At 46.3% G+C, this 26,950-nt stretch overlaps 2 protein-coding genes across 6 annotated transcripts in view; both read right to left on the bottom strand.

The window, feature by feature from the left end:
* INSC (INSC spindle orientation adaptor protein) overlaps window positions 1-6,511 on the bottom strand; it is a 128,896-nt gene extending 122,385 nt beyond the window's left edge. The window contains exon 1 of one of the 2 annotated variants that reach the window (XM_068555128.1): window positions 6,313-6,511. In XM_068555128.1, coding sequence (XP_068411229.1) covers window positions 6,313-6,315 — 3 coding nt within the window. In that variant the 5' untranslated portion in view covers window positions 6,316-6,511. The remainder of the gene's footprint in view (window positions 1-6,312) is intronic. The other variant, XM_068555134.1, reaches the window with a different exon arrangement.
* Window positions 6,512-20,158: 13,647 nt separating this feature from the next.
* LOC137772350 (calcitonin gene-related peptide 2) lies at window positions 20,159-26,517 on the bottom strand. Of its 4 annotated transcripts, none has more exons than XM_068556220.1 (5): window positions 24,944-25,030; window positions 23,767-23,861; window positions 23,359-23,502; window positions 21,218-21,408; window positions 20,159-20,687 (listed from the first exon to the last, which is right to left on the bottom strand). In XM_068556220.1, the coding sequence occupies exons 2-4, from the start codon at window positions 23,850-23,852 to the stop codon at window positions 21,243-21,245; spliced, it is 396 nt and encodes a 131-aa protein (XP_068412321.1). In that variant the 5' UTR covers window positions 23,853-23,861; window positions 24,944-25,030; the 3' UTR covers window positions 20,159-20,687; window positions 21,218-21,242. The 4 variants fall into 4 exon arrangements, with proteins under 4 accessions (XP_068412321.1, XP_068412322.1, XP_068412320.1 ...); XM_068556221.1 differs by having other exon boundaries at window positions 20,159-20,620; XM_068556219.1 differs by lacking the exons at window positions 20,159-20,687; window positions 21,218-21,408; window positions 24,944-25,030 and adding exons at window positions 21,416-22,480; window positions 26,277-26,517.
* Window positions 26,518-26,950: the final 433 nt, after the last annotated feature.

The raw sequence follows: 26,950 nt of genomic DNA, 5'->3' as shown, positions 1-26,950 counted from the left end.
AACTGCCTCAGCTCTCTGGGGACCCCAGACTCTGTAGATGCCCAAGTCATCCTCCTCAGACAAGTCAGCTTTGACTGCAGCCTCCATCCTTTGGAGACACCCTGATTCTACTCCCCAGACCCTTGAGAGGGGCTTCAGTTCCTATCTCAGCAAAAGCTGTCTCAGGGCCTGGGGACAGAGCTTGAAGGCCCAGCCATTCACCTGGCTATGCATTAACACTGAAGCCACAGCCTTCCTCAAATGGGCAGTTTCCTGAATCTTTCAGTCCATTTCTGGTAGATCAGGTAGTGTAAAAAAAAAAGAAAAAATAGCCTGGACTTTATCCTCAAAGAAACCTAACTTTGCACACTGCCTCTACTACATTCTAGCTATGCGTCCTTGGACAAGTCACTTAAACTCTCTGAGGCTCAGTTTTCCCATATTTACAATGGGGATCATAATAATCTCTGCCTAGCTCGTACGTTGTTGAAAGTATGAGATGAGCTCAGGAATGTAAAAGTACTTGAATAGCTAAGATGTTTTTTAGTATGTTAGAAATGGAATGAGGCTTAGATCATGAACAGAATAAATATTAGCAAAAAGCCTCAGAAACATTTCATTCCCAGATACAAACTCTGGGTCTGAGTTTCAGGTAAAGAGAGGAACAGACTTGGTTTTTTAGATGTTCCCTTAGGACACTTGGTATGTATGTTCCCCACCTGCATTCCCAACACACACACACACACACACACACACACACACACACACACACACACACACACACACACATCCACGTTCCCAGATACATACAGCACAGCCCAGCTTCCTGGGCTCATGTCGGCCCCATAGGCCCCAGCCTCTTATACCCTCGCTGGCCGTCTCTCCATTCCCAGGGGGCCTCCTCATGGCTCCAGTCTTGGCTGCAGCAACTCCAAGTCTCTTTACAGGGGCCCCGGCGGGCAACTCCTCTCTCCTTGCCCATCCTTCTGGGCCATGGCCCCTGCAGGCCTGAGACTCCAGGCAAAGGTGGCAGAGGCCTTCTCCAGGGCAGCTCAGAACTGAGGCTGCGGGGGGGGGGGCTCAGAATTGGAGCATCATGCCCCTCAGCCTCCTCCCCTCCGCCTGCCTGGCTTCCCAGTGCTGTCCTGCTTAATTCTTAATGGAAATTCCATCCCCGGCGCCGGCCCTGGCTGCCTCAGGGAGTCCAGGCTTGGGCCAACAGCAAACTCCACCCAGAGACAGGAGGCCTGCTGGGCCATATAAACACAGATACACACATATTCACATACATACATACACACTCAGCAGACAGACATGCCCAGAGTCATTCACAAACTCGGAGAGTCTCACCCAGACACATACCCCAAAGGATAATAAATATTATAATCACTAGCATTTATTGCATGGTGCTAAGTTTTTTATAGGTATCAGCTTTCCTAATCCTCACGATTACACTGGGTTCGTGGACGACTTAGCTATTATCCCTAATTTACACATGGGGAAACAGAGGCACAGGGAGTAATAACTTGCATTAGTAATAATAGCCTAATACGTGAGCACCAGGAACCATGCTCAGGGCCTTATGTGCATTGTTTCATTTTGCCACCATAGTAACATTTTGTAGAAGTTATTTTTATTCCCATTATACAGACAAGGAGAATGGAGGCCAGATGGTTTAAATCATATGCCTGTAGCCTCACAGCTTGTGAGATGAAGGGAGACTCTATATAGATATGTGTGGGAGCCCTCATGGGTGAAAAGGGAGACATACAGGTAAACAGATACATGCAGACTCTCAGGGGCACAACCAAAAATAGGTCCCTCTACCAAAGGAGAAGCCACAGAAATGGTTCAGAGCTGCATCAGGCAAAGGTCCCCTCTAGCCTGACGCCGTGTTCTTCTTCCCTCCCAAAAGGCCCATCCCAGCTCCACCAACTTCAGGAGTCACTTCAGGAAGGACAAGTTAGACCTAAATGGAGGGCAGATTTCAGGTTTACAGTTCAGTCAGCCAGCCTGAACTACAGTCAACCCACAGCCTCAGCTCCAAATCTAGTTTGCCCAGCACACCCCACATGGTCACTGGAAGAAGTCTCAGGTGCTCTCTTCTGAAGGGATCATGAACGAAGCTCATGCAGGTAGCACCTCAAAGACTCTGGCACTGTCAGGGGCTGGCCAAGGAGGGCTCCTGGCCCCCAGACCCAGATGAGGCTGCACAGGACCCACGGGACAAGGCATGGCACCAGAGCCCAGGCCTCGGGCAGAACAGAGCATGGGCTGCCCGAGGGAGCTGGTGCCAGCTCCAGTTTTGCAGAGAAGCGGCAAGACTTTGGTGGGAGGAGGGTGGGCACAGGAGGGGCAGGGCTATGATATAGGACAAGTCACAAAGTCCAGAGCCCTGGGAGTTGGGAGAACAGGACTGGAAAAGAAGAGAACAGAAGAATTTAGCAGTCCAGGAACTTGTCCACTGCTGGAAATTTCCAGGCTAAATTAGACATCTCCAAGCAGGGGCTGTGCTGGCACTGGTACTCGTTGCCAGCAGCCCCAGTAGAGTGCTCAAGAAGGCCTACCATGGCCAGTGTGATCTCTATTGTCTCTCGTCATTTCCTACTCCATTCCCCTCCCAGAATTCCTCGACTGTTCCTGCTCACAAGCCCATCCACTCTGTGGTCTGAGAACAGCCCAGCATGGCAGCCTTGTGGGGCATCTACTTTGGAAAGGGGTTTTTCCAGAGAGGTATGCACAATTTAACCTGGAATCATGTAGCCAGGCAATGGCTCTAAGAGGAGGAGACATTCAGAGCCCAAGAATCTGCATTTCTAAAAGGTTCCCAGCTGATGTGGATGGTACTGGTCTGGGGGCGTCACGCTCTGAGAACCACTGCTTTATAGAATAAGAGACAGTCAGAGGTCATTCCAGCTCAAAACTAAGGTGCAGCCTAACTTTAGACGGGCAAATGGTTTCTTCTGAAAGGCTCCTAAAGAAAGAATTTCCATTCCTGTCAGTAGTCTGTACTTTCCTTTCCCCAGCCTCCATCTCCCCAGCTTCTGCGCTGGCCCTGCCCTCTGTTGGTCAGTCTCCCTTGGACTTTGTGATGGCTCTCTCTGCCTCAGTCCATCTCAAGTAAGACACAGCATCCTCCACTCTGTCCTCCACCTACTCAGAGAAGGTTATCAAGATGAGGAGCCTGCACAAAAATAGCTGATGACCAGACAGGCTCTCATTTCCGAGGACTGAGATATCAGATCAGAAGGTCATGATGATCGCAGCTGAAATGCCAGCCCACCCAGAGATATGAGCGATGGGCAAGGATCCCAGCACCCATGGCTGTGACCTTAAGTCCTGCAGTCCCCTCCTGCAGCCTTGAGACATGCCCATGGAGATGCTGTCCTGCCTCCAGGGGTGATGGTGGGATAGGCCACTCAAGAAGGACTGGGAGAGGGGAATCTGGCCATAGGCCGGTGTGGACACCCCATGGACTCACTCGGGCCGTCTATCTCTCTCCAGGCCTTCCTCTACAATGCTCTCAAAAGGGGAAATTTCCCTCAACTCCCAGAACCAGCGTGAGGACCTGTAATGTAACTAGGATGAAGGACGTAAGGACCAGAAAGGCCCTCAGTGATCTCTGGGAGCAGGGATTCTGAAATTTTATTACCCACCAGAATCACTGGGCGGGGGAGGGGAGTGAAATGCAGGTTCCCAGGCCTCCCTCAGAGGTTCTGATTCAGTGGGTTGGTGGTGAGCTGAAGCCTGGGTATCTCTCTCTTCCCAATCCATGTTCAGTGACTTCATGCTGGTAACTTGAAATTGGCCATAATGGAAGTATTTATTTACACCACAGAAATTGGGCAAATACTACAAATCAGGGCACTTTGTTTTGTTTCACTTTGGTTTGCTTTGGAAAGCCTGTGTGGACAACTTCCCAGCCCACTGTGGGGCATGTGCGTCTCTATTTTCAAGCATCCCAAGCAATTATGATGCAGGGCTTTTTGAGAAAAAATTGATCTAGCAATTAGGTTCTAACTCAAACCCTTCATTTGACAGGGAAACTAAGGCCCAGTGAGGGAAAGAATCTTGGTCGAGGTCACCGTAGTAGGCCCCTTGTGGGATCACTGCTGCTCAGTTCAGGACAGCGGGGGCAGGCAGGCAGCCCTGCATTTTTCTTGGCCCTCTCCTGCAGCCTCTCCACCACACACCAGCTGTGGCTCATTGGCTAAGAGAGGCACGGCAGGAAGGTCTCGCCCCTTGTGAGCCAATCAGATTGACTTTCATCAGCATTTAGAATTTTAATAAGTTGGACTAGAGGTTATTAGTGGGCAGATGACCTGACTGGAGTGCCCTGGCCAGTAGTGCCCTCAGCACATGAACTCCAGCTGCTGATGGCCCCAGGACTACCCTGCCCATCCCAAGCCTTCACTGCTCAACTCTTCATTAAATTCAGAGAAGAGTTGAATTTCCTCCCAACAAATTCCCTTACTTAAAGTAACAAGCTATTTCCCATTACTTACAAGCAAAACCATCTTGAGAAACATAGCCACAGAGTAAGTTAGTGAAAATAAGAGCCCGAGATTCCTGCCCCTTTGTCTTTCCCCTATTTCCCACCCTCAGACAGGATGCAAAAGGAGAGTGTGCAAATATGCAATTCTCCAGCGTGGTGGTTTTCCAAGAGTGGTCCTAGACCAACAGCATCAGCAATTCCTGGCATCGTGTAGGAAAGGTAAAGTCTCAGACCTCCTCCAACAACTACTGAATCAGAAGCTCTGGGGCTAGGGTCCAGCAAGCTGTGTTTTAACAAGCCTTCCATGTGATTAGTATACCCGTTACACTCTGAGGACCACCATCTTAGCAGGAGGGGCTGTAGCTTCTGCCTCCCTAACAATGAATTGAAGGCTGTTGAGCCCAGGGAGGAAAAGCGATCAGAGTGCCAACTGTGTGGCCAGCCACACTCCCTCCTGGCTAGCATCCTTGTCCCCACACTCCTGGGCAATCTCAGGCATCCGAGCTGTGGCCCTGCATCCCAAGCTAAGACAGAGGCCCTCTTTCCAAAGTCTAAGGGGTAACCCCTTTCCAACAACAGCAGGACAGCCTCAGCAGAGACACGGCAGAAAAATGCTACTTCTGTCACTGTTTTGGTGCCTAATTAAGGGAGTGACTTAGTGGACATTCCTTGGCCCTTTGGATCTCAGAGGATTGCTCTGGACAGCTGGGGGACAGCTTCAGATGTCCTTCTGGAAGGAAGCCTGCTGAGGGCCTGGCTCTAGAAACCACTTTGGCTTCTCCAGCATGAATCTACTGTTTCCTCTGCTTCCTGTGCTCCGCGGGTTCAGGGAGAAAGATGAGCTTCGAGGGTAACTGGAGAAGTGAGGTCTTGGGAAAAGGAGCAAAATAATAATAATAAAACTACTATGGGCTTCCCTGGTGGCGCAGTGGTTAAGAATCCACCTGCCAATGTAGGGGACATGGGTTCGAGCCCTGGTCCGGGAAGATCCCACATGCCGCGGAGCAACCAAGCCCATGCACCACAACCACTGAAGCCCGCGCACCTGCAGCCCGTGCTCCGCAACAAGAGAAGCCACCGTAATGAGAAGTCCGCGCACCACAACCAAGAGTAGTCCCTGCTCACGGCGACTAGAGAAAGCCCGCACGCAGCAACGAAGACCCAACGCAGCCATAAATAAATTTTAAAAAAAAAACGACTATTATTACATAAGAAGTCAGTCACTGACTTCTTCCCGTATACAGACCTGCTGTAGTAAGCACTTTCCATGATTTACCTTGTTTGTGTCTCACCACGATCCAGTGACGTAGTTATTACTATCCCCTCTTTAGAGGTGAGGAACCGAGGGCAAGAGAGGTTAAGTAGCTCTCCTGAGATCACACAACCAGTGAGTGGAAGATCAAACCTTCAGACCCAGGTCCGTCTGAGCGTAGGTCCACGAGTTTCCCAGGGTGCAGTGCAAGAACACAAGTGCAGAGGTGCACCTGCCGCTGAGAGGGAAGGCCAGGTGCTAGCTCTGATAGGCTGGGGGAGGGGCAGGGCAGGGGCCTTTTCTACAGTGGGAGGCCAGGTGAGCTGTGGCAAATAAAGGGGCAGAAATGGGGGAAGGGGCTTGAGGAGTCAAAGAAGGAACAGCCCAGCTCCCCTGGGAAGTAGGAGAAGGAGCAGATTAGGAATGACAATCGTAGCCAGACTAGAGTTGAAAAACACACATTTTACAAGGAGCCAGTGAGAGCAATCACACAAGGCAGACTTAGTGACTCCAGATCTGAGTCTGGGGACACGGGCTGACCCCACGTCTGAGAGGTGTTCCAAGGCAGGGATTGCAGGGAGCTTACCATCTATCGTGAGAGGAGAAAAGGCTGGGACGCCACCTCACACCGCGTGGGGCTGCCCTGAAGGACTTCCCTCCCAGCCCCGGCAGAACATGGCCCCGATTCCTGAACACAATGGGGCCCGTGGACCGAGGTGGCCGGGGTGAGCACTGGGAGTCACTGCGGAAGCTGTGAGCTGGTGAAGGAGGACCTTTCCCCACCTGCAGAATGGGGGGCTCTGGAGCTGCCTGTGGGTTGAAATCAAGGCATGTCATTAAACGGTACCGCCTCTTCCCAGCTGATCAAAACAAAGACCTGAGTCAATTTTTATTCCTCTTACCTCACCAGCCCCCTGGCCCCAACATCCAACCAGTCTGTCCTGTCTGCTCTACCTCCATGTTGAAACCCTGACCATCTAAAACCCCTTAACCACAAAGTTGCCAGAGTCATCCTTTAGCAATGTGAATGAGATCATATCCTCCTCCAACCTAAAACTCTTCAACCGCTTTTTTTTTTTTTTTTTTTAATTTATTTTTGGCTGCACTGGGTCTTCATTGCTGTGCACGGGCTTTTTCTAATTGCGGTGAGCGGGGGCTACTCTTCGTGCTGTGCGCAGGCTTCTCATTGTGGTGGCTTCTCTTGTTGCAGGCTGTAGGCACACAGGCTTCAGTAGTCGTGGCTCGTGGGGTCTAGAGCGCAGGCTCAGTAGTTGTGGCGCACGGGCTTAGTTGCTCCGCGGCATGTAGGATCTTCCCAGACCAGGGCTCGAACCCGTGTCCCCTGAATTGGCAGGCGGATTCTTTTTTTTTTTTTAACATCTTTATTGGAGTATAATTGCTTTACAATGGTGTTAGTTTCTGCTTTCTAACAAAGTGAATCAGCTCTACATATACATATATACCCATACCTCTTCCCTCTTGCGTCTCCCTCCCTCCCACCCTCCCTATCCCACCCCTCTAGGTGATCACAAAGCACTGAGCTGATCTCCCTGTGCTATGCAGCTGCTTCCCACTTTTACATTTAGTGGTGCATATATGTACGTGGCAGTTTTACGTTTAGTAGTGCATATATGTACATGGCAGGAGGATTCTTAACAACTGTGCCACCAGGGAAGCCCAAGAGCTTCTTATTATTGCACTTAGAATAAAAGTTCTAGACCCTTTCTCTGGCTCACAAAATTCTACCTGATTCTTCTCTCCACCAGGATCTCAGGTCACATCATTTTCCTAAGAGGGCTCTTCCCTGACCACCCAAATTAAAAGAGCCTTCCCCTGTTAATACCACTTATCACTCTCTGAAACTTCCTTGTTTATTTATTTGTTTGTTTATTTGTTTATTATCTTTCTCCCCAGTGCCCCACTCCACAAGAACGGAGGCCCTACCTTCCAGTGCAGTGCCTGGCACATGGTAGATATTCAGCAAACTTCTGTGGAATGGTCTGAGCACGGTGGTGGAAGTAGCTGTCCCATGTGGCAGAGCACAGAAGATGGCCAAGACCATCCAGGAACCAGATGCCAAGAAGATAAAGGGAGCCAGACAGAAAACCCAGCCACTGAAAGGAAAAGGACTTGGGTTTCCAAGAATCTTCCCTACGAAGGGTGTTTGCACCCCTGGTTCGTGAGGCCCAACAGCTTCCCTGTCCTGGAGGTTTCACAAGACACCCCTACACTCTAACAACATTTTTCTTATTTCTCTTAAACTGGCTTGAGTTTTTTTTCTTTTGCTTACAATTCTAAAAGTCCTAATGTATCCCGCCTCCCCATGTCTCCTTGGTGAAGGCAGCACCGAGAGAAGCCCAGCTGTTCGTGGGAAGGGCACAGCACAGGGGATAAGAATCAGAGGCTTCTCTCTTACCTCTGTGACCCTAAGGAAGTGTCTTTCCTTTTCTGAGTCACAGAGAGTCACCTGAGACCTAGTGCAAGAGTGCTCTCAGGTGTATCTGACAAGGACTCTGAGCCCATAAAGTAAAGAAAGGAGCCATCTTCCAGGCAGAATGCATATTCTGTATATTTTTGTTTCCCAGTCAGCTCCCAGCAGGAAAAGAAGTCCACTTAGGTGGGACTTGGAGACCTGAAAGGCTATTTATGGTCAGGGATAAGAGAATAACAACCGGTTTGAGGCACCCAGGTACCGACAACTGTGGGAAGATGACACCACCTCTAAGTCTAGGGGCGAGGGGGGAAATGGCTTACGGGAGCTCTGGTGCAACCATGGAAGAGGTCGTCTCAGAACCATGGCACCAAAGCGGGAAAGAAATTCTCTAACCTCTCTCTGCTCCTCCCTTTGACCTCCAGCCAGTACCTCCATTGGCAAAACCCAACCAGATAACCCAGGGGCTGCGATCTGAGGACCAGCTCCTCTGGACACAGAGCAGAGCAGAGAAGGATGGAGAAGCTATGGGGGAGGGTGTACAGTACAAATGGATAGTAACTGGAACCCAGAGAAAAGCCAAGACCTACAAACTCTTTCAATCCCCACAGCCTCCCACGCATTTAAATCTCTGTAAAAGCGCTACAACTCTCAAGAAGGTCAGTGAATTGTTATAATGGTCTTGATGGGCTCAGATTTACAGCCCTTGCCTAAGGGCCTGCCAAAGACAAAGGCAAGAGCTTTAGCTTTGCCCCTGAGCACATGCAACAGCTGCCATGAGAGCTTCCAGAAAAGTTTCACCAGGAGATAAAAATTCTGACAATTTGAATAACTGAAAAGCCTTAATGCCAACTCCCAGATACATTATTGAGGATGGATGGGTAATTGCTCAGAAAGGATTCTTCTAATAGAAACCATGCCTAGCCAGGACTGTAGGAAAGAAAAAATTGATCTATTTTAAATTCCTTGCAATTAATACCCACCTATGGTTTAAAAGATCTGGTCTCAGACATACCTGTTCCTGGAGGGAAATCCTCCAAAACCCATACATGCCCAAGCCATATTAGGAAAGCTGGGAGAGTGGGGAGGACAGGTTTTAATCCAGAAGACTAAGACCCTTCTAAGAGTGAGAGCATTCCCAAAGAAAGAATGTGCCACTTCAGAAGATAGTGACCTCACCAATGCTGAAGGAAGTTTAGTCCAGTAAAAAATGAATAAAGGCCAGTCCTGTGCACATCGCTCAGAATATAAATCATCAAGGCAATCTCTGACCTTGGGATGCTCACAGTCTAATAATGCATAAAGAGATATAAATAGACCATCTCATGCTAGGAGATAATTAATAAGAGAGGTGTGTTAAAATGTCCCACCAGAATTGTGGATTTAGGCTTTATACTACTTTGGGGCTGTTATTAGGTGCATATACATTTAGAATTATTACATACTGTTGGAAATTTTTAAATTTTGCAATTATAAGGTGGCCTTCATTATCTCAATGATGCTTTTTGCCTTAAAGTCAGTTTTATTCAAAATTAATATAGCTACACTACCATTATTTTGGCTACTGTTTGCATGGAAAATTGTTCATTCTTTTACTTTGGCCCTTTCTGTATTCTTATGTTTTAGATACCTCTTGTAAAGAGCCTATAGTTAGACTGGTCTTTTAATTCAGTCCATGTAAATAGAGGTAAAGGAGTTATGTGTTATGCAGATGGTTATCTGTGAGAAGAGCTTTCCAAAGAAAGGAAACAGTCAAAGCAAAGGCTCTAAGGCAAGAGTGTGCCTGGTGTTTTGGAGCAAAAGGAAGGAGACTAGTGAAGTGGAGCAGTGCGAAGAAGGGAGGGGGAGTAGGAGGAGATGAGGGTGGGGATAGTAGAGAAGCGTTGGAGCAATGCCCTAGCAGTGAAAAGGGGATGGGGCCCAGTGCATAAATGGAAGAAATGGCTCTAGCTTGGAGCACGGAAAGTTCACCTATGGAGACTAGCGGGAGACGAGGACCTGGGAGCAGATACCAGTAGTGTACAGGTGTTCTGGTGGAGTCTGGGGAGGCTCTCTTCTGATTGATGTCATTTTATCAGTAAAGTAAGAAGCACAGTCAGGGGCTGAGAATAAGGACGGTGGAGGAAGTGTCGAGGTTTCGAGGAGAAGGTGTGAGTAATTATCTAGAAGTAAATGGGAGAGTGAATGGACTAAGGACATACAATTTCCTGGCAGCAATAAAGGCTTAATTAAGGCTCATGGATTTAAATTGAGGCAATCAATCAATATGGTTGTGTGATTTTCTCCAGCTGTTAAAGGTCCTTGATCCAGACGCTAAGTTGCTGAAGCCTCCTGTACCACATTCTGCTGAATGGCCATCTGGTCTCTCCTTGAACACTTGCAGTGACAGGGAGCCCATCACCTCCCAAGAAGCCCCTGCTATCATTAGACAGCTCCCAATGCCAGAAAGTGTCTCCCCATATTGAGCTGGCATTTCTCTTCCCATTTGTTCCTCCTACGTGTGAGCCTCCGGGTCTGTTTCTGTTTTCTGTTGTTTATGTTGCTCTGTGTCCCCCTGTGTCTGGTCATCCAGAAATTTGACAACATAGCCAGTTGGTAAGGCTGGGAGAAACAAGAACTCTTACACATGGCTGGGGGGGATGAAAAATGGTAGATTACCTATACTTAGCAAAATTACATATGCATTTACTCTCTGACTCTACAGTCCCACTGCTAGAAAGGATAAAAAATGGTATCGCATTAGATTAAAATTAGATTAACGTGATCCTAGATTGTGCTCATGCACATTTCCCCTAAGGAAATAAATGTGAATATTTTATGAAATTTAGCTCCAAAGTTGATTGTTACAGCATTTTTACAAGAATAAAAATCTGGAAATAATTTACATGTATATAAGGGATTGATTAAATAAACTCTGGCACATTTATTCAATGGAATGTGAAATGGACATGAAAAATGATACAATAGAAGAACATGGAGTGGCATGGAAAGACGGACCCTGAAAAAGGCAGGTTTCAAAGAAGTTTAGTGTGATACAATTTTATAAATATGCACATAAGATATAAAAAAAAAAAAATAACACACACCAACCTACTAACAGTGGATTTCTCTGGATGATGCGATAGCTAAGAAACATACTATTCCCCCCACCTTTTGTCGTTGTTGTTGTCTTTCCTGTAGTTGCTAAATTTTCCATATTGAGTATTTTAATTTTATAATTAGGAAAAAGTTATTGAATTTTTAATTAAAAAACAAACCCTACCAGCCTTTCGTCATTGAGTCCAAGACCCAGCCCTCCACAAAAACCTCCCTTATTTTGTCTTCACTCATCCCCCACAGGAGCAGTCCTGTGTCAAAATGCAGAGATCTCTGTTCATTCCCTTAATGCCCCTCCCACTCCCGCCACTCTCCCATCTCTGCCCCAGTCTTTGTGCTTTGAGGGAAGTCAAGAAGGCAACAAAATGGGTCTCACTATGGCTGCTCTTTTCGCAAGGTCCCTCAGGCAAGAGGAAGCTTCAGCCTCCCTCCTCCCTAAGGACTACCATCTGCCCCTGGAATCCTGAGTACCTTTGGTAGGACGTTGCCTCACACCTGCGAGGGAGGAGTCATTATTCCAAATATAGGGGCCAGAAAGCCAAGGCGATGAGAGCAGGGAGACGTGAATCTGGGAGACCAGCTTGGGACCAGACTGGGAAGAGGGGATCCTGGCAGAGCTAGCTTAAGCGCCTTCTTGGTGCGCCCTCTGGTGGAGAAGGGGCTGCTCTGCACCCAGAGGGAGGGACTGGTGGGAGACTGGGTATTTTAAGATGCTGCCAGCCCCTCTACTTTTATTTTTGACATCCTCACCCCACATCATGTTAAAAAGCACCTGCATCTCCATTAAACACTATTTCTATACAACTACACAAGAGTTGAGTTGGAGTGGACCAATGGACATGTAGATACTTAAATAAACATACAAATAAACAATGTTGTAAGACCCACACCACCTGATTACCATGCTTACTTTAACACCACAGTGTGTCTAAGTATGTCAAGACCATGTGGTATTCAAGGGGGAAAGGGGGAGAGGGATAAACTGGGAGATTGGGATTAACACATATGCACAAATATGTATAAAATAGATAACTAATAAGAACCAAAAAACAAAACAAAGAACCTGCTGTAGAGCACAGGGAACCCTACTCCATACTCTGTAATGACCTATCTGGGAATAGAATCTAAGAAAGAGTGGATACATGTATACGGATAACCGATTCACTTCGCTGTACGGCAGAAGCTAACACAATATTGTAAGTCAACTATACTCCAATAAAAATTCATTTTAAAAAAAAGACAGTGTGGTATTGGCAAAAGAATAACTACACTGATCAATGAGACAGAATTGGAAGTCCAGAAATCACATGCACAAATATTATCAATTGATTTTCAACCAAGGTGCAAAGGCAATTAAGTGGTTAAGTAATAGTCTTTTCAACAGCTGGAACAATTGGGCATCTATAGGCAAAGAAATTAGTCTCGACCTACACCTCTCACCTTATACAGAAATTAACTCAAAATGGATCCTGGACCTAAATGTAAAACATAAAACTAAAAATCTTTTAGGAAAAAGTATAGTCCAAAGCCACTGTGACCTTGTGATCTGGGGTTGGGCGAAGAGTTCTTAGACAAGACACGACACCAAAGCACAACCCATTTAAAAAATGATAAATTAGACTGCAGCAAAATTGAAAACTTTTGCTAAGAAAATGAAAATGCAATCCACAGATTGGGGAAAACATTATCAGATATTACATCTCTGATAATAATTTTGCATCCACAATATGTAAAAAACTCTCAAAATTCAACAATAATAAAACAAGCGATCCACTACAAAATGAGCAAAAGGTTTGGACAAACACTTCAACAAAAGGGAAAAACGATAGAAAATAAGCACAGGAAAAGATGCTCAATGTCACTAGTCATTAGGGAAATTTAAATTAAAACCACAATTATATACTATTATATACACATTAGTGGAGTTACTAGAACACTCATACGTGCCTGGTGGAAATGCAAAATGGTACAGCCACTTCAGGAAATATTTTGGCAGTTTCTTATAAAGTTAAATATATATTAACCATAATGAATATGGTAGATATTAATCCAGCTATATTAATAATCACTTTGATGTCAAGTCTAAAAGTACCAGTTAAAAAACATGGATTGTCAGAGTGGAACAAGAACAAAACCCAACTATATGTTGTCTATAAGCAACCCACTTTAAATATAAAGATGCATACAAATTAAAAGAAACAAATGGTTCTAATGTATAGCATGGCAACTATAATTAATAGTACTGTATTGCATATTTGAAAGTTGTTAAGAGAGTAGATCTTTAAATCCCTCATTACAAGAAAAAAATTCTGTGACTATGTATGGTGACAGATGTCAACTAGAAGTAAGTAATCATTTTCTATTATATACAAATATCAAATCATTATGTTGTATACCTGAAACTAATAATTTTGTATATCAGTTATACCACAATTTAAAAAGTAAATGCTAACACTAATCAAAAGAAAGCAGGGCTAGATATATTAATTTCAGACAGAGCAGACTTCAAAGGTAGGAAAATTATCAGAGATAAAGAAGAGCTAAATAAATGGAGAGATGTTCCATATTCGTGACTCAATATTATTAATATGCCAGTTCTTCCCAAATTTATCTATAGATTCAGTGCAATCCCAATCAAAATCCTAGCAAGATATTTTATGGATGTTGACAAACTGATTCTAAAGTTCATATGGAGAGGCAAAAGACTCAAAACAGCCAACAATCTTGAAGGAGAAGAACAAAATTGGAGGACTGACACTACTCAATTTCAAGACTTACTATAAATCTATAGTAATCAAGATAGTGAGGTATTGTTGAAAGAATAGACGAATAGATCAATGGAACAGAATAGAGAGCCCAGAAATAGAACCCCACAAAAACAGTCAACTGATCTTTGACAAAAGGCAATACAATGGAGTAAAGATAGTTTCTTCAACAAATGGTGCTGGAACAACTGGACATCCACATGCTAAAAAATTATTCTAGACACAGACCTTTCACAAAAATTAGCTCAAAATGGATCATAGGCCAAAATGTAACATGCAAAACTATAAAACTCCTAGGAGATTATATAGGAGAAAACCTACATGACCTTGGGTAAGGTGATGTTGTTTTAGATACAACACCAGAGACATGATCCATGAAAAAAGTAATTGATTAAGTTGGACTTCATTAAACTGAAACCTTTGCTCTGCAAAAAACAGTGTCAAGAGAATTAGAAGACAAGCCACAGACTGGGAGATGATATTTGGAAAAGGCACATCTGATAAAGGCCTATTCTCCAAAATATACAAAGAACTCTTAAAACTTTGAAAATGGGCCAAAGACCCTAACAGAAACCTCACCAAAGAAGATATACAGATGACAAATAAGCATATGAAAGGATGATCCAAGTCATAAGTCATCAGGAAAATGTAAATTAAAACAGCAGTGAGACGCCACTACACACCTATTAGAATGGACAAAATCCAGAACACTGACAACACCAAATACTGGCGAGAATGTGAAGTAACAGAACACTCATCATTGCTGGTGGGAATGCAAATGCTACCAGGCACTTTGGAAGCCTGTCTAGTAGTTTCTTACAAAACTAAACATACACTTTGCATATGATCCAGCAGTCGCGGTCCTTGGTATTTACCCAAACTAGTTGAAAACATATGTCCACATAAAAACCTGCACACAGATATTTATAGACGCTTGATTTATAATTGCCAAAACTTGGAAGCAAACAACATGTCCTTCGGTAGATGAATGGATAAACTGTGGTACATTCAGACAATGGAATACCATTCAGTGCTGAAAAGAAATGAGCTACCAAGCCATGAAAAGACATGGAGGAAACGTAAGTGCATGTTACGAAGGGAAAGAAGCCAATCTCAAAAGGCCGCGTATTGTATGATTCCAACTATGTGACACTCTGGTAAAGGCGAAACCAGTGTTTGCCAGGGGAGTCATGGGGAGTATTGAACAGGCAGAGCACAAAAGATTTTTAGAGCAGTGAAATACTCCACATGCTATTATAATGATGGATATATATCATTATACTTTTGCCCAAATCCATAGAATGTGCAATACCAAGAGTGAACTCTAAGGTATACTATGGACTTTGGGTGATTGTCATGCGTCAGTGTAGGTTCATCCTTGGTTAAAAAAAAAAAAAAAAAAATATATATATATATATATATATATATATATATATATGTACATATATATATTGTTCTGGTGAATGATGCTGATAATGGGGGAAGCTGTGCATGTGTGAGGGCAGAGGGTATAGGAAAATCTCTGTCCCTTCCTCTCAACTTTTTGCAAACCTAAAACTGCTTTTAAAAAAAAGTTTTTATTTAAAAATATAACATAATATATAGTTTAGAACTATGTAAAATATGCATATAAAAGGAAGACAATAAAAACAAATCACAGTGGTTGAATTAAGCTTATTGAAATCTTTTTTCATATATTGATTTTTCAAAGTTTCGAAATTAGTTTTTCTTACTTTACTTAAGCAATACAGTTATGTTTATCATACTGAATGCAGTAACAAGCAAAATACACAATACCATGTGTAAACTATTTGGTAGTAATTATCAAGAATGTAAATGTATATGGACAAAGATTAGAAGGTAATTGTAAAAATAAAAGACTTCTTAAGGAAAAAAATATAGACACTTGCCAAATGACTCACCAATCCCACTCCAAGGTATTTACCCAAAAGAAATGGAATGTATTGTATTAGTTTCCCAGGGATGCCATAACAAATTACCACAAACTCAGTGGCTTCAAACAACAGAAATGTATTCTCTCATTCCAAAATCTAGGTGACAGAGAGCTGCACTCCCTCCAGAGACCCTGCAGGAGAATCCACTCCATGCCTCTTCTAGCTTCTGAGAGCTAGCTGCTGGCTGATTTGGCTTCCTCGGTTTATGACTCTCCCTACCTCTGTATTCACATCATCTTCTCTTCTGTGTATCTTCTTCTTTGTGTATCTCTTATAAGAACACATCATTGGATTTAAGACTGACTTGAATAATCCAGGATGAGCTCATTTTAAGATCCTAATTTAATTACATCAGCAAAGATCCTTTTTCCAGATAAGGTAACATTCACAGTTTCCAGGGTTGAAGACATGGGCATATCTTCTTGGGGGCCCCAGTTTGGCTCACTACACTTATCTTCACACAAAAATCTATACACAAAATTTATAGCAGCTCTATTCATAAATGCCAAAAACTGGAAACAACCCAGGAGTCCTTCAATGGATAAATGGATTAACAAACTGTAGTACATCCCTGCAATGTAATACTGCCCAACAATAAAAAGAAACAAACTATATACATGCAACAATATGGATAAATCTCAAATGCATTAGGTTAAGTAAAAGAAAATTCAGACAAAGTTACATATTGATTCCATGTATATGACATTCTGGAAAAGGCAGAAGAATTTGATTAGATGTTTTCCAAAGAAGACATACAAATGGCCAACAGGTACATGAAAAGGTGTTCAACATCACTAATCATCAGGGAAATGTAAATCAAAACCACGATGACATATCACCTCACACCTGTTAGAATGGCTATTATGAAAAAGACAAGAAATAACAAACGTCGGCAAGGATGTGGAAAAAAGGCAACACTTGTGCACTGTTGGTGGGAATGTAAATTGGTGCAGCCACTATGGAAAATAGTGTGGAGTTTCCTCAAAAAATTAAAAATAAAACTACTATATGATCTAGCAATTCCATTCCTGGGTATTTATCTGAAGGAAACGAAATCGTTGTCTTGGAAAGATATCTGCACCCTCATGTTCATAGCAGCACATGGAAACAACCTAAGTGTGCATTGATGGATGACTAGAGAAAGAAAATGTGATATATGGGTAGATATAGATATGGATACATAGACATTGGTGTATATAGAGAGTTTTATATATAATGGAATGTTTTTCACTGTTAAAAAATGGAAATCCTGCCATTTCTTACAACATGGATGGACCTTGAGGGCATTATGCTAAGTGAAATAAGTCAGACAGAGAAAGACAAATACTGTATGATATCACTTACGTATGAAAAAAAAAAAACGAACTCATAGAAACAGAGAACAGATTTGTGGTTGCCAGAGGTGAGGGTAGGGAGCTGCAAATGGGTAAAGGCAGTCAAGAAGTACAAACTTCCAGTTATAAGATAAAGAAGTCCTGGGGATGTAATGCACAGCATGGTGACTATAGTTAACACTACTCTATTATCTATCTGAAAGTTGCTAAGAGAGTAAATCTTAAAGTTCTCATCACAAGAAAAAACATTGTAACTGTGTGTAGTGATGGATGAACTTACTGTGGTGATCATTTCACAATATATGCATATATCAAATCATTACATTGGACACCTAAAACTAATACAATGTCTTATGTTAATTATATATCAATTTTAAAAGATAAATATTTTTAAAAACTATACAGTTGTTATCAGGGTTTAAAGACTGAGGGGGCAACTGACTGCAAAGGAGAAATGGGGGACTTCTGAGGAGTGATGAAACTGTCTTGTGCCTTTATTGTGATGGTGATTACATGACTCAAATGTACTGTCAAAACCCATTGAACTGTATGCCAAAAAAATGGCTTTTCTCTATAAAAATGTAAAAATATATGCTTATAAAGAGATAATGAGGCTGGAACTCTGCAAACCACATTTTTCTTTGTCAGGTGGATCCCTGCCAATTGGAGGTTCTCAAAGGAGACAAGAAGGCATGAAGAAGAAACTTGCTCCTTCTTATTTTGATTTCTGTCTCTGTCAGCATCACCCCCAGTTTCTTTATTCTGCCAGGGAAGTTGGTTCCTGTTTGCAATTTTGTGTGCTTTTCTACACTCATAGAACAGTCTTGTTGCACCCCTTCAATTCGTGCTGCTGTTGCTTCGATGGATGCTGGTGCTTCAATACCAGCATCAGATGACCTCCCTTCTCAATGGTCTGAGAATTCTTCTTTAAGTTCCTAGATTCTAATTCCCCCACCACTTCCCCTCATTTTCCCAGCCCTGTGGATGGTAGCTGCTTCCTTTGGTTTTAATCTCTGTACTATTTCTTGTTTTCTTTTGCCTTTTCAGTACTCTATTGCCTACTTAGTCAACGTCTTAGAGCATACTTTCTGTTAAAATCACTGATGTGGGGCTTCCCTGGTGGCGCAGTGGTTGAGAGTCTGCCTGTCAATGCAGGGGACACGGGTTTGAACCCGGGTCTGGGAAGATCCCACATGCCGCGGAGCAACTGGGCCCGTGAGCCACAATTACTGAGCCTGCGTGTCTGGGGCCTGTGCTCCGCAGCAGGAGAGGCCGCGATAGTGAGAGGCCCGCGCACTGCAATGAAGAGTGGCCCCTGCTTGCCACAGCTAGAGAAAGCCCTCGCACAGAAACGAAGACCCAACACAGCCATAAAAATAAATTAATTTAAAAAAAAAAATCACTGATGTGGTTTCTGTTCTATGGACTAGAAATTGACTGATAGAAAGCCTGGGTCTTTCCTGTGCCCTACAAAGTTCTACATGATCTGTCTTCCTCATTACATCTCTGACCTCATCTTCCACTTTTCTTTCCCCTTTCCCATTCTCACTCACAAGAAATACAATTGATAAAGGAGCATGTTAAACCTCACCAGAAGGGTGTAGTCATCAAAATTCAGAATATGGGAAACACCATTAGACAAATAACTTAGTCTCTCCAACAAATAAATTGCAGGAGGGAAAAAAAAGGTAGAGGTGAAACCTCTAGATGGGAAGTGCCTTAAAACACATCAACAGCAGCAAAGTGAAGACCTAATTTAAGCCCTGATTTATATTTATATATTTATATACATAATATATATAATTTATATAAGATTAATATATATGATATCATATATCTAATATATAAGGTAATTGAGGGATTTGAACTATTTAATTGTTAAATGGAATTTTGGTTATATTTAAAAGTCCTTCCCATTTGGAGATACAAGGGGAAATATTTATGGATATATTGGGTGGTAGGGGAGGTCTGGGGGAAGTAGATGGCTCATAGATGTAATAACATTGGCCTCAAATTGATCCTTGTTGAAGCCAAATGTCTTAGTCCATTCAGGCTACTGTAACAAAATACCGCAAACTGGGTGGCTTATAAACAACAAATATTTAGTTCTTACAGTTCTGGAGGCTGGGAAGTCCAAGACCAGGGTACCTGCAGATTCAATATCTGGTGGGGTACCACTTCCTCACTCACAGCAAATTTCTCATTGTAAATTTATATGTAGAAGGAGAAAGGGAGTTCCCTCAGGCCACCTTTATAAGGGCACTAATCCCATTCATGAGGGGACTAACCTTGTGACCTAATCACCTCCCCAAGGCCCCACCTCCTAACTTTGGGAGTTAGGTTTCAACATATAAATTTGGGGAGGGACACAAACATGCAGCCTATAGCACCAAGTAATGGGTAGAAGGGATTCATTTTATTATATAAAGACTAGGTTGTTTGTTTTAAATTTTCCATTTGTCTTCAAAAATCTGAGGGTCTACCGTGTGAGGCAGCTACGTCAAAGAATGGCTCACAGGTCTCTGGAAAACATCAGGAGCCATTGTTGAAAAGCATACACTGCAGTGGTTTCAACTGTAAGCTCTGGAAATCAGCACCTGTGTTTGCCACTGTCTATTTGTATGACCTTGGACTTCAGTTCTCCGTGCCTCTGTTTCCCCACATGTAAAGTGGAAATGATAATGGGGTCTAGCCCTGTGGAGTTGTCCTGAAGAGTAACTGAATTAATAGGTATAAAGCACTACCTTAGAACATCATCTGGCCCATAGTCATCCCTCAAAATATGTCTATTATTATTATTATTGTTATCAAATAGGAAGACAATTTGAAATGAACCAATAGGGTCTTGAAACAAGGGTATCCAAAATATGTTTTTAATCTTAATGAAGTTCACAAATGGCACAATATTGACATTTCCTTAAACAAATTATACAATCATGTTCTTAGACAATAAAGCATAGCATCACCATTACCATGTGTCCCCAGAGGCCATAGAGGCAGTGATTTAATGTCCCCCTAAGATTTGGCAGAGCTGCCATGGTCAACAGGACAGCTTTCAAAGAACCAATTTGCTACCAGATAAGCTAATGAGAGATGCCATCACATTTACTGCACATAGAATCAAATATAAAAAAGATGCACAAGAAATATGGAATTAGCTTATTTTGCGTTCAGTTTCATTCCTTTCAAGTGACAAAGGTGCTTTTTCTCGATATCTATTAGGATGCAAACATGTATATCTTCCTTGGGGCCTCCTCACCAAGTTGTTGTCAACGGAAGTTAATAGAAGTGGTGAGTTCAGCTTCATGGTAACCTGAGATGAAAAAGAAATAAAATAAAAAAGAAGAGGAGGAGGAAGAGGAAAAGAAGAAGAAAGAGAACTAGGAGAATCAGAAGGACAAGAAGAAAATAATCACAATTATTACTGAAAGAACACAAATTTATAGAAGTGCTTCTTCAACTGAACACTATTTATAAATTATGGATATGAGATGTAAGCAAGCTTTGAAGGCAAATGATGAGCAAACCATTCAATGGTCACTATTAATATTAGCAGTAGTATTATGATTATAGTCCTCTGGTCTGAATCTGTGAATACTGATCAAGAGTTGAGGGCTTTCTGAAACTGGGTTCATTAATGACAAGTGGCCCAGGTTAAGATTTGCAAGGCCCTACCTTTCTAAATACAGCAAGTTTTTTTTTTCTCTCTCTTCTCAGAAAGATGACACTGCATCTCTGCAGCCTGTCCTAGTGCTCTGATTTCAAGCTGAGTTGTAGGAGGAACTCACTAACTCAAGAAGAATAATGTAATTGGAGAGAAGCAATCTGCAGCCAGGTCCAGTGGGTTTCAAAATGTGGGTCCTAACCTCCAAATCCCTTCCCCTCCCATCTGACAGTACAAGGCAATCACCTTCTTCCCGGAGTCATTTCACTGCTCAGGCCTGAAGGTCCCTGCGGCGCCGGCGCCGGCCAAAGGCTTCAGACCCCACATTGGTGGGCACGAAGTTGCTCTTCACCACACCCCCAGATCTGCTCAGCAAGCCTGCCAGCCGATGGGTCACACAGGTGGCAGTGTTGCAGGACCTCTTCTGGGCAGTGATGCTGATTTGCAGGATGGAGAAAAAGAGAAGGCCTGTCAGTGAGAGGCTGGGGCAGGAGCCTACCCCATAAGGCCTTCATAAAGAGAATTGTAGCTCTTTGACACACCACTTAAGAATAAGTGTTTCTCTTAAATGCAATTATCAAAGCTGTTAGGGGAAATGGCCTGGAGGCCTTTGCTAGAAGCCCTGCCCAAAGATTTTCACAAAAAAATCCAGTTCTAAGCCATGTGGCAAGTGCTAAAACCCTATACTTATCACCCCTTAGATACACCCACCCCAACATGTAAGGAGCATATAGAGGTCATACCCTAGCCACGAGCACCAACAAAACCACTTTCCATAGAAAAATGAAAATTCCCTGAAGTCTTACCTGGAAGAGGCTCAGAGCACAGGGTCTGCAGCATCCTCCCCCAGAAGTGCTTACCTGCTCCTCAGCACACCTGTTCTCATTGCTGGAGCTGGTTCACAGGGACCCTCACCAAGCCCTGCATCCTACTACCGTAAGGCTAGGGCTACTTTCAAGCATAGGCCCTGGGCACTCTCAGGCCTGGGACAGGGACCAGAATAATGACCACCAAAGTGCAAATCCTTTTAGAAAATAGGTTTATTCATCAATGATGAGGCATGAGGGATGAAGCAGGAATTGGACGGCTCTGCCATGACATTCTCTGGGATCTCAGAAGCTTCCCTCACTCTCTTATCTCTAACCTTGCCTGTGAGTCCTGCTCTCTTTCTTTCCATCCTGAGGTCCCCAGCATTCTCTGTCATAAGCAAAGCTACCAATACCAGCTTGAAGAGCAACCCAGGTAAAATCTGCATGCATTAACTTCATCCATGGGAGCAAGAAAGGAAATCAGGAAGGAGAGGAAGGAGTTCACTTGGCATCTTGGGGCACCCCAAAATGGGAGGAGCGGTCCCTCTCCAAGCTGCTGGCTATGTCACTTTTCTTGCCAGGTGTTTCAGGCCCGAAGCCCATGCCAGAGAATCTATGAAAGTTGTTCAGGTCCTTCCAGTACGCGCTCAGCACACAGGTACTCAGATTACTGCACCGCTTAGCTCTGGAGCCATCCAGGCTGCAGGGAAAAGACATGCCAGACAATACCATGCACCAGGGCTGCCCCTGAGGGCAGTCATGCAGAAGGTTAGACCCAGGAGGGGGCGCCTGGAGCAGAGAGACGAGAGGGGCAGGCAGGGGGGTGGCTCACGCATCCTCCATTAGGAGAACTCAGAGGTTCGCTGAGCCAGGGCAGTGTGGGGAAGGGCTGCGGGGGGAAGGGGTGACCTTTTCTGGCATTCCACATGCTGCTCAGTCCTTCATGCTCTGCAGAGAGGTTCTCAGGGTGAATGCAGGTGCAACACGTGACTCTGCTGGTGTGAGCTCCAAGCTCAGGGTGCACAGGGAGGTGGGGCTGGGGAGCGGTGTCTGGCCCCATGAGAACATGCACATCTCCACAGATTCTACACATCTAAAGTCTCCGGACCTACCTCAGACACTGCTCTACCTGACCCCACCCTCTGCAAGGCCTTTGGCTTCACCTTGCAAATGTGCAATGAAGGTGCCTTGCAGGTGTGAGAGAACAACATACACAGGTTAAATTTCTAAGACATCCTGAGCTATAACAGCCCATCCCCTGGCTTCACACTCACCGGTCCTAACTCATCCAGGGCTGGGTGTTCTCCTCAGTCGGACAAGACCAATTCCCAGAGTAAGTGATTCCACACCTCCCCATTTCATTTCCTAACAGCTTTCAGGAATGGATCTTTTTAATGTGTCTAACCACAGTCCCTCCAGCTGCATGTGGACCTCTGTCTTCCATGTAGGCTGAGAATGGCTGAGTCCCAGGTCCTGGCGAACAGGGACAATCTGCTGAACTCTTGGCCAGATGTGGTCTTTCCTACCTCTCTGGGGTATGTCCTCCTGAATATGCCAGGGCTGGGTGGGGAGCCTTACCTGGAGCCCTCTGTCTCCTGCTCCTGCTCCTGCTCCAGCTCACGGGTCTTGCTCTGCACATAGGCCTTCACCAGTGCAGCCAGCAGGAGGCGCCCTTCCTTCTCGCAGAGTGCCCCGGGATCTGGGAGGGTCTCCAAAGCAGACCTGGAGAGAGGAAGCAAACCCAACACAGACTCTAAGCCCCTGCCTGCCTCCTTCCCAGGATAAGCAGCCAGGCTTCCTGGTCTCCGCGGCTTTCCCTGAGGATGTGGCTCTCCTGACTGCCAGCCCACAGGGCTCAAGGCCAGTGTACACCTGAGGGTGTTGATTCACTGGGAGTCTCCCACTGCTGTGACTTCAGAGGCACAGAACTGCCTGATCCCAGGGGCAGTGGAAGGGGAACGCTCTCGTGGCTTCAGGCTGTCTCACCTGAGTGGTGTCGCCTGGAGACTGCCTGCCTGGCACAGGACCAAGATGCTGAAAGCCAGGAAGGGGGAGGACTTCCCGAAGCCCATGATGCTTCTCTGTAAAGGGAGAATGACGTTACCGCTGCACCAAGACCAAGCACCGCCTGGAGCCCACAGACCCAAGTTCCAGTCCGGCCTCTGCCACAACTGCCTTGAGAATTCGGGCAGGTTACCCCGCCTCCCCACGGCTCGGTTGGGTTCATTTGCCAGATGGGCTGCTTTGAATCTCAAAATATACATTACACTGAATCGCATGGTACAGCAGAAACAGGTGTCCTGGGGTGAGGGCGGGGGGTTCCGGTTTTGTCCCGTGGAAAGCCAGGAAGAAGCCACACACATGCACATAAATCCACACCTTCTGCCCTATGCAGAAACCAAGCGAGAACCCACCCTTGCTGTAGACTGTGCCTGTCTTCATAGGGACTGAGAAGTCTAGGACCACCTTCACCTCCTCTGGACTTCGCCACCAACAGTTGGGAGAGGAAGGCAGTAAGGGCAAACTGGAAAGGAGCGCTAACCTCTCAGTCTGTGGGTTTGGGTTGGGGATAATTTAACATGCCGGTTACTGGCATCTCTCGGCTCTGCCCGAACAGCCAGCCTCTGCTGAAGTGCAGTTTAGCAGCAGGTGCTGGGCGCCAGCTCAATGTTCTGGCCGGCTGACTGCACTGCCCCAAGTCCGTGCCAGTGCCCCAGGGACGCTCGCAGGCTGGAGGCGCCTCAGAGGAAGTTTCAGGGCTCAACCGTCCCGAGAACCAAACGTGATCGCTCCTCGGGACACAGACTGCTCAGGGCGCTCCCAGACCAAACTCGGGAAGAATCCTGCACGCAAAGGACCGGCACAAATGCAGGGGCCACAGACCCAGGAAGGCTCGGAAGCTAGGGCTGGGCTCACGGAGCTTCCAGCGCCCAGGCGAAGCCCTGGGGATGCTTGCGGTTCCACTGGAGCTGGTTAGAAGAAAATGAGCTGACAGCCCCAATCTCCTGCCTTCTTCCAAGGGGACAGACGGCTAGCAGCACCTGGCTATAGGTGGGCCGGGATGGCCGTGAGAAGCAAAGAGAGGCAGGCAGGCAGATGGGGCAAATTAGATGAACTATGCAGAGGCTGATAATTAAGAGTGAGCAGAGTGGGAAGTTCTCACCTGGCGACTCGAGTTTCAGGAGAGCGCGAGCTGCGGGTCCACCGGGATAGACAAAACGCCTGCTGTGGGCGTCTTCCCCGCCGAGCTCTCTGCTCTTATGCCAGCGATAGGGGGCGGGGAGGTCCCCACGAGCCCGCGCGGCCAATCCAAAGTGGCCAGGAGCGACCCAGCTCCGATTGCGTCATTGCTCGCGCTCCGCACACCAGTCCACTAGGGAGGGGAACCATCCGCTCGGGCTGTCACTCGCAATGAGGTCATTGCTTGGGCAGCGGGAGGGCTCGGAGAGAGCGGAGAGCCTTCGACATCCAGAAAGTGGGAGTAAATTGTGTAGAGTTTGGTGTCACCGACAGTGAGGGGCCAGAGTTTCCCTTTCTTTGTGCCTGAACTCCGGCCTTGCACTCCCTCCAGCCAGGCCAGTAGGGACTCCGGCCCGGTCCCTTAGATTCTGAAGGGATCTCAGATGAAATAGGCCACGGTGGAAGAAGGGGATGGTGGGGGGGAAAGGGTCCTTGAAAAACTGATCTCTCTGGACCACCTGGGGTGATCTGGGATATCCTCCGCTCCCTCCTCTCCTTCAGCCGCGCCCTGGCGCCCAGGGCCCCGCAAAGTTGGTTTTCTGCCAGTCTGGCAACCTAGCCTCTTTCTTCTCGCTTCTCTGGGACGGGTAGGAGTGAAAGAGAGGAGTGGCACTGTCTGCGCAGAGGGCTGGGCATTCCTCTCGTGCTCCCGAATTCTCGACTGCGGGTTCTGCCTCCCCGACTCTAACTGGGGATCCTGCGCTGCGGCGCTGGAGTTGGTTTACACAGCTGTCTGGCGCCTCTGCTTTCTGTCTTCCAAGCTGCTGGGCCAGGACGCCTGTGTCCGGGTTTCTACCTGTCTCGCCCTACACCCCAGCCCCACTTCCCTGAAGCCCTTGATTGCAGAGCTGTCCGGGGTCAGCGCCCACCAACGGGGCAACCTTTGGACTTTCACACACGCGCCACTCGCAGCCACAGGCCGGCGGGTGCGCGCGCTCACGCCTCCCGCAGGGTGCACGTCCAGCGGTCACCTACCTGGACCCCGGCCACACGCCCTCCTTTCGCACTCACACACAGACACTCCGCAGATCGCCGGCACTCGCTGCAGCAGACGCGCCCTCACCAGCTGTTCGCAAAGGAGGGAGCTCGCATCAACCCATACCGACCTCGCCCAGATCCGAAAGCGGCCCCCCGAGTTTCTGCTTTCGGAAACAGGCAAGTTTTATATGCACAGGGGTACACACTGTCCCCCAAGCACGGACATAGACACAAGCACAGGCACGCGCACAGGACTCTGCCTTTCCCTTTTTCCTTACGGAAAGCCGGGTCTGGAGTCCGCGCGGCGGGCGCCCGCGACACCAGGGCGCTGGGAGAAGATCCCAGCTCTGGCCGAAGGGGCGTAGAGTGTCTGGGGGGCAGAGGCAGTGCGGAATAAGTGAAGGAGCGCAACCACCTTCAGGCCCTCAGGCTAGCCCTGCTGAACGTGGTAGCTGCGACCCCAAGGGCTCCCGCCGGGCCCTCCTGAGCTCGCGAAGCCTCTCCGGAAGCCTCGCCCAGGGGTGCGGGGGCAGGGAGCGAAGCCAGAGGCTGGCGGAATGTCCGCAGCTGGTGACGACCGTTTCTGCAGGTCAGAAGGGAGCTCAGCGGACGTCTGTGTAGGCCCTCCGGGTCTTGTTTTCTGTGGCAGAACCCCTCTTGCGGGCCGAAGACGGGTCGCCCTCCAGCACCTGGGCAACCGAAACTCCAGGTAACAGCCCCAAAGAATCCGGGCCGCCAGACCGGGCGACTCTTGCCGGGCCTGCTACCCCGGCGGGCAGAAGGCACAGAGGCTGCTTGACCCGGAGTCTCCTCTACCCCCGGGAACGCTGCGCCGCACCGAGAAGGCGGCTGCGGGCTCTGACGGCAGAAAGCAGGGCAGCAGGACTCCCAGGACCCCTGTAATCCCACACCAGGAAGCGCTGCTCTCGAAGCGGTTCCGCTGTAGTAGTGC

This window comes from Eschrichtius robustus, chromosome 11 (assembly GCF_028021215.1).
Source record: "Eschrichtius robustus isolate mEscRob2 chromosome 11, mEscRob2.pri, whole genome shotgun sequence".
Classification (NCBI taxonomy): domain Eukaryota; kingdom Metazoa; phylum Chordata; class Mammalia; order Artiodactyla; family Eschrichtiidae; genus Eschrichtius; species Eschrichtius robustus.
This window is presented reverse-complemented; position numbering and strand designations above follow the sequence as displayed.

What these genes read in the sequence shown, in the direction of transcription:
- LOC137772350 (XM_068556219.1), bottom strand. Translation starts at nt 23,852, where the DNA reads ATGGGCTTCGGGAAGTCCTCCCCCTTCCTGGCTTTCAGCATCTTGGTC. An exon ending in CTCCAGGCGACACCACTCAG is followed by an intron (nt 23,503 to 23,766) that starts GTGAGACAGCCT and finishes TCCTCTCTCCAG; the next exon opens with GTCTGCTTTGGAGACCCTCC. An exon ending in CAGGAGACAGAGGGCTCCAG is followed by an intron (nt 22,481 to 23,358) that starts GTAAGGCTCCCC and finishes TTTTCCCTGCAG; the next exon opens with CCTGGATGGCTCCAGAGCTA.